This window comes from Notothenia coriiceps, unplaced genomic scaffold, assembly GCF_000735185.1.
Source record: "Notothenia coriiceps isolate Sejong01 unplaced genomic scaffold, NC01 NC01_scaffold00008519, whole genome shotgun sequence".
Lineage (NCBI taxonomy): Eukaryota > Metazoa > Chordata > Actinopteri > Perciformes > Nototheniidae > Notothenia > Notothenia coriiceps.
In genome coordinates this window covers 9,507-16,426 of record NW_011341220.1, presented here as the reverse complement: position 1 = coordinate 16,426, position 6,920 = coordinate 9,507, and the positions used below count along the sequence as shown (strand labels likewise).

At 39.3% G+C, this 6,920-nt stretch overlaps 1 protein-coding gene across 1 annotated transcript; it reads right to left on the bottom strand.

Moving 5' to 3' along the window:
- Positions 1–1,356: 1,356 nt before the first annotated feature.
- Positions 1,357–4,838, bottom strand: LOC104944626 (tetratricopeptide repeat protein 39A-like). Its single transcript, XM_010770195.1, has 2 exons — positions 4,708–4,838; positions 1,357–3,214 (listed from the first exon to the last, which is right to left on the bottom strand). Exons 1-2 carry the CDS (start codon positions 4,836–4,838, stop codon positions 3,100–3,102), a joined length of 246 nt encoding a protein of 81 aa, XP_010768497.1. The 3' UTR covers positions 1,357–3,099.
- Between the last annotated feature and the right edge of the window lie 2,082 nt (positions 4,839–6,920).

The window sequence follows — 6,920 nt, the reverse complement described above, 5'->3', positions numbered from 1 at the left end:
ATTTTTGTAATCCTTAGACACTAAAACACTCGTCATGTTATGGCTGTTTCGAAATTACCTCATAGGGGGGCGGTGGCTCCTGGTCGGGGTCTCCGTAGCTGGATTCATGGAGCAGAGAAATATCATCCGAGGTGGGAGATTTCAGACAGTTTCCCATCTCCTTCCAACAAAAACTCTCCTCTCTCTCGGTGTTTACCAGCGTTACACAGCGGGTACTTCTCCCGGATAATGTCAGCAGCAGATTAGAAGGCGGTTCTCCATGCACATCTGACGTGTCTCCTCTCCCAGAGAACAACAACAACAACAACAACGACAACACATCCCTCAGCTAGCTACTAGCCACACAAAGAGGAGCTAGCATGCAAAATGAGCTAGCACTCGGTTATTTTAAAAGCTAAAAACAACCCTTACAGGATTTTAAATGTGCACGAGCCAGCGAAAAGTTCTTAAAATTCTTCATTTATCTCTCGGTTTTTCTCTGTGAGAAAGCTCCCTGCTGGCTGTCAGGGACTTCCCGAGTGCAGCAGCTGCTGAAGATAAACGAAAAAAGGTGGTGATGTAGCAACAAGAAGCCCCGCCCCTTTGTACCCACGAACCAATGAGCTATTAGTTACCATTTGGATCTTTTTGTGGCAGCCAATCAGAAGAACACATTGCCCTTCGCTGAAAACGTAAACAGAGAGGAAATCGATAAATGACTCTTGCTAAATTATGCTGTGATCATCGTAGGGCTAAAAAATATTCCATGATTAAACGATATTCTAAATCTGGACAGCTCTCTTCATTGAATATATTTATATGTTGTGTAAATATTGTCTTTATTTATTTGTTACAATAGTTTTTTAAATAAATATTTTGTAATATTTGCTTCCTTTCATTTCTTTCTGTGTCTTTGTATTCACCAAGTAAATTCCTTGTATGTGTAAACGTACTTGGGAATAAAACCATTACATTATTACATAGCAGCTGACTCTTTTATCCAAAGCGACTTACAATAAGTGCAATAAACCAGAGATTCAAACTAAGGACAACAAGTGTTGACATTTTCACTTCAAACATCAAAAAGCTATCCTGAATCTGATATTTCAGGGTTTTCTTGCTTGTTTTCTTTGCTTATTTTCAAATCAATATGATTCAGACCCACTGTTCCAATATCCCTTGTGTTCTTATCCATTGCTTGCATATCAACAAGAGATTACTTGGCCTACTCACTGTTTCTAGAGGATTAGATGAGAACAACGTGTGCAAATATTTGCAGAGCCTCTTTGTTCTGTAAATAATAACCTTCAGTGCAGAGCACTTTGTATTTGGTGCTTTTCTTTGTGGTGCACGGGTGACAAAAAAGACAACACAAAATGAGATGGTTTGTTTTTAAGTTGCTTCATCTTAAATTACAATAGAAACATTCAGTCTGTACAGGAATGTCATTCTGCACAGTAGTAGCCGTGCCCGATAAAATACGCTGATTGTAAACATCACAATGCCACATCACAATTTGAAAGAGTTTCTTTCAGCTATTTCTGCAAAACCAAAAGGGGGGAAAATGTAAAATTCGCTAAGTTAATTATCAGACCATGAAATATAATTTGGAAATAGGTTAAAACAAAATTAAAAGTAGATTTCCTTCACCAATAAAATAAATTGAAACCGACCTAGTCATCGTCTTGAATCCCAAACGTTACTCTAATCATGAATAAATCAACACTTCTCTAATTCCAACACTTGAGACACCATCTTAGTTTCTAGGTTTTGGACACTTAGCGAAACCTCCCCACTAACATGATTAGAGGTGACCCTTTTTTGTCGTATCATCAGTCATTACAAACGTTGTTTTTTTTCATATACAGATTTTTTTTTTTGACAAAGTAGCGTTGTTATTATGTTCACGTCCTTGTATAGATGGTTGTTGTCGAGCATGGCTGATGGAGGAGGAGCAGCGGAGGATGTTCTCAAAGCGGTGAAGACTGTTCTGGCTTTGTGTTCGGAGCTTCTTCACTCACTAAAGATGCAACAGGCGGACGAGCAAAGGTCCTTTTTCTGCTCGGGGTGAATGGCCCGTTTGTTCAAGCTGAAGTACCGCTGGAGCCCGTCCCAAACGCCACGAGGAGAAAAGAAGGGATCTGCCTTTCTAAAAGACGCATTCATCTGCCCTCTTAAAACGGGACAATTCGTGTAAAAGGTGCCATTTACAATATATCAATGTAAAGAACAGCTCTTTGCATTTATGATCTTTTCACTCTTGGCTGATTTACAAAGCTCTGTGCAAAAGCCATTACATGTAAGGGTTAATACAGAAGGAGACTGAATGAACATATGAAAACAGGTTTCAAAAGGTTTCAAGTAAAGGAAGACAAATGTAAAATAAACAATCCCTCGCTCTTAAAACTTATGTAGTGTAAAAAGTGAAACCAACATATAAATAATGTATATTCTCTAAATAGGTCATATTGGTTTTGTTAAAATATCTAAATATAGATGAAACCCGTCAACCAGAATGTATCAAATAACATGGTACAAAACAGTCACATGGTTAATGCGGTGAGTTGCATGATGTCAACACATAATTGTTTGTCATTTTCATCGTCAATCTCCATTTTACAGGAATTAAAAGTGGGTGTGAGAGCATTTTTAGCAACCAGGTACATTTGTTCTCGTGCTGGGTGGAGTCTGCATGAGTAATCTATATATTTGGTGTTTGGTACTCCATTAGATCCAACCCTGCACCCTAAACTGGGCACGTTTTTATTCTGGGGATAATTGAGGAGCAGTATTTATTTACTTCACAGCTGGTTTCCCACCCGAGTGCGCCCCTTATGGGTGGAAACACAGTGCTGGATGAACAAGCCTGCTATAGAAGCAATGTTTCATAAATATAGGCACATTTGTCTCTATTTCAAATCGCTCTAAGAAGCCGATTTCATCATAATATATCTCTAGAAGAGGACTAAGCAAACCTGCCTTAGCCACCCAGGGCCACACAAAGAGAAGGCAGCACCCAAACAGATCACCTGCCCTTATAATGTGGGCAGGGGTGGGCTGAGTGTTGCATTGTGGGAGGACAGAAGGCTGTGTCTGCTCTGGCGGGCCCTCCTCTGTCCGTTAAGGGCTACACGGGGAATGGAGGCCGTTCTCCGCCACGCCTTTAGCTTTGTGCATAGCTGCCTGGATCCGGAAGTGAGTCCGCGATTCCATCGAGTAGTTCTTGTAGTTTTGCCTGAAACAGAATAAACATTTAAAATCAAATCAGATAACTATTTTTTGCTGTTTTTCTGGTTTATTGTGTTGCACTGTTGGAGGAGTCTGTGACCTAAGATTTTCATCGTCATAACTACACTGTAGCTGTGTACGTATGACTAATAAAGGCCTTGAACCTTGAAAAGAGGTGGGAAGTAGTGGAGTACAAATACTTTGTTACTGTACTTAAGTACATGTCTCTGGTATCAGTACTTTACTCCACTACTTAGTTTTCTGACAAGTTTTTACTTTCTACTTCTTACATGTTGAACACAAATACCTGTACTTTCTACTTCTTACATGTTGAACACAAATACCTGTACTTTCTACTTCTTACATGTTGAACACAAATACCTGTACTTTCTACTTCTTACATGTTGAACTCAAATACCTGTACTTTCTACTTCTTACATGTTGAACACAAATACCTGTACTTTCTACTTCTCTCATTTTCCAAACAGGCTGGTTCCTTTAGTCTGAATGTGTGTTTGGTGGCGTGATCATTATTATTTAGAGTCATTGCGTGCCTATTGATTTGAACACGATCCGTGTATCCATCATTTCCTGGTCTTCTCTAAAGAAGAGGGACCAATGAAAACGTTGTCATGTTGCCGTTGTTCAGCATGGAAACATTCATTAGCTAACAATGACATTATTGTTCTATTAATATAAAGGGAGGTCAGGTACTCTTTAAAACAGCTGATAGTTATGGGTACTTTTTACTGAAGTACATTTCAAAGCCTCTTTACTTTGACTTGAGTAAAGAAGCTTAGTCAGTACTTCTACTTTCACCAGAGTATTTTTAAACACGAGTATCTGTACTTCTACTTGAGTAAAGGATGTGTGTACTTTTGCCCTCTCTGATCAGAGGTCAATCTAAATTATTATTTCACAAATGAGTATTATAATGAGCACTTTACTGTATACTCCCAGACAGACACCCAGACTTTAGAGGTGTTTGGCCTCCGTGTGTCTCTTTGTAGTCATTGAGCATCTCTCAGTCCTTCTCTGTATTATTGTGACCATTTGATGTCTTGGTGTAGTTGTTATGCATCCCTTTACGGTCATTGAGTGTCTCTTTATAGTCAATGTAAGTCTCTTAATAGTCATTCTGTATATATTTGTAGTCCTTTTGAGTCTCTTTTTTACTGAACCTTTCTCTATTGGTTCATTTTGAATCTGTTTTTAGTGTTTGGTGTCTCTTTGAGTAATATTGTGTAAGTTAAGCCAGAGGGGCCCCTGACTAATTGGGCCCCTCTACCTGTGCCCTGTAGGCTTTTTCTAGCAATACATCCGTGTGTATAATAATAAACCCATAAATCACAAACACTAAAGTGAAAGCAAACCTTGCTGTTTATTCTACCACGCATAAGATTTATGATGAAGACATTTAAAAAAAACAATATCTAAAGTGCTGACTGGTGGGTGAACACTGAGTGTAAAAATGCAGAATCATCCATTTTAAAAACCTACTTTGCGGTTTCTAGCAGTCGGATGGCTTCAGACTTCCTGCCTTGCTCCAGACACAGCAGGCCGTGCTCCAGCAGAGCGTTGGGAACCAGGTAGTGGTCGTACTTTATCTGAGACTCGCTGCAGGAAAACATTTAAAAACACTGTGGTTACAGGAAGAAAGAAGATCCCTGCTGCAGCTGGATATCGCTTTATATATGTATTTATTTATGTATTTTCTTGTTGTTATTGCTTAAAGTAAATGTATTCTCTCTCTCCCTGCCTCCCATCTTTCCCCCCTGCCCCAAATGGACCTAGACTTTAACACACACACACACACACACACACACACACACACACACACACACACACACACACACACACACACACACACACACACACACACTTCCCTCATCACTTTTCTACTCATCTCTGCTGTTACTGTACTTCGAACATCACTTATTATTTTTTGCTCTAAGGAATACTTGCACTAATGTCACATTCATGTTTCTGTTGATTGTGTTTTTTTGTTTTAAATATATTTATTACCTAGTACTTATTACTACTTAGTTGTTATACCCCTTTAACCTAGGCCCTTTTCTTATCTTGTTTTATGTGTCACACTGAGGGACTGCGAGAAACGGTATTTTGAATGTTCTGTATGTATAACACATGTGGAATTCTTGACAATAAAGTTGACTTTGACTCTTAATAATAATATAATAATAATAATCTTTATTTGTTTCGCACCTTTCATACAATAAGTGCAGTTCAAGGTGCTTCACATAGACATGTCACAGACAATTGATATCACACAGAATACAGTTACCACTAAAAGACAAACAAACTAACTACAAATAGCAGAGAGTAGACATGTAAGAATGTATTTTGATCAAAGGTAAAACGATGAAATTGTGCATTAAAAGGGGGATAATGCAAATTCAACACACCATTTGATGACAGGTTGAAATGCATTGAGAAAGAGCGGGAGTTTGCTTCCTGAAAGGCTAATCTGTACAAATGTGTTTTGAGTTTCCACCAGAAGGAAAGGCTAAAGGAAAAGAAATAAAGGAAATCTGTTCATTGTACTTTGTTATTGGAATAAAATGCACAAAGGGAGATTTTTGTCCTGCGTAAGATCCGCTAACTGGTGCCTCAGCGGCAGTTTGATTTTAGGTTACCGTAATTTTCGGACTATAAGCCGCGCCTTTTTCCCTATTTTTCGACGCTGCGGTTTATATAACGGTGCGGCTAATCTATGGATTTTTACAGCTAACGGCCAACACCTTTAACTCTATGGGCTCTNCCATTGTCAGTATGTGCGTCTGTGTATTGTGTTTGTTCAAACGGTGTATGAGTAATTATATGTGTATGTGGTTCCTGCTAGTGAATAAACATTAAGAGACATACACATATAATTACTCATACACCGTTTGAACAAACACAATACACAGACGCACATACTGACAATGGCGACCTATTGCACAACCCTCAAGGCCAACATTTAAAAAGTACATTTCATTACATTTAATTTCATGTGAATGTTAAGAAGCTTAATGGACATAGGTAGGAACGAGTGCTTATAGCGGTTCAGCCTGCTCTTGGGAACCCTGAATCTTCTACCAGAAGGTAGGAGCTGGAATTCTGGGTGGAGTATGTGGGTGGGATCAGACACATTGTTTTTGCCTGTCTGATAATGGACTGCCCGTATATGTTTTAGAGAGATGGTTTTTTTTTAACCCCCATCATTTTCATTAATTTGACTCCACTGTCAAGTTACCGTGCCAGGCATTGATACCATACCTCATGATGCTCTCCAACACTGCATGATAGAACAGTAACATGAGCTTCTGCTCGACTCCGAAAGCCCAGAGTCTCCACAGAAAATACAACCGCTGTTGAAGTCTAGACCACAGACCTTCAACATGCGCCTTCCTCCTGAGTGTACTATCTATGTGAACACCAAGGTACTTATAGGAGCTGACCTGAGCTATGGGTTCATTGTGGATAACCTATGGTCACCCACTCCCTTTGGGTCCCACACACCATCTCCTCAGTCTTCTTCACATTCAGCAAAAGTTGGTTAAAATCACACCACTGCACAAATCTCTCTATTTCAGAGTGATAAGCCGATGAACTGCTGCCTTTGTGCATTAAGACAAGGATGGCTGTATCATCTGAAAATGTGATGATGTAATTCTCGGGGTGGATTCTCGTACAGTCGTTTGTTTACGTAT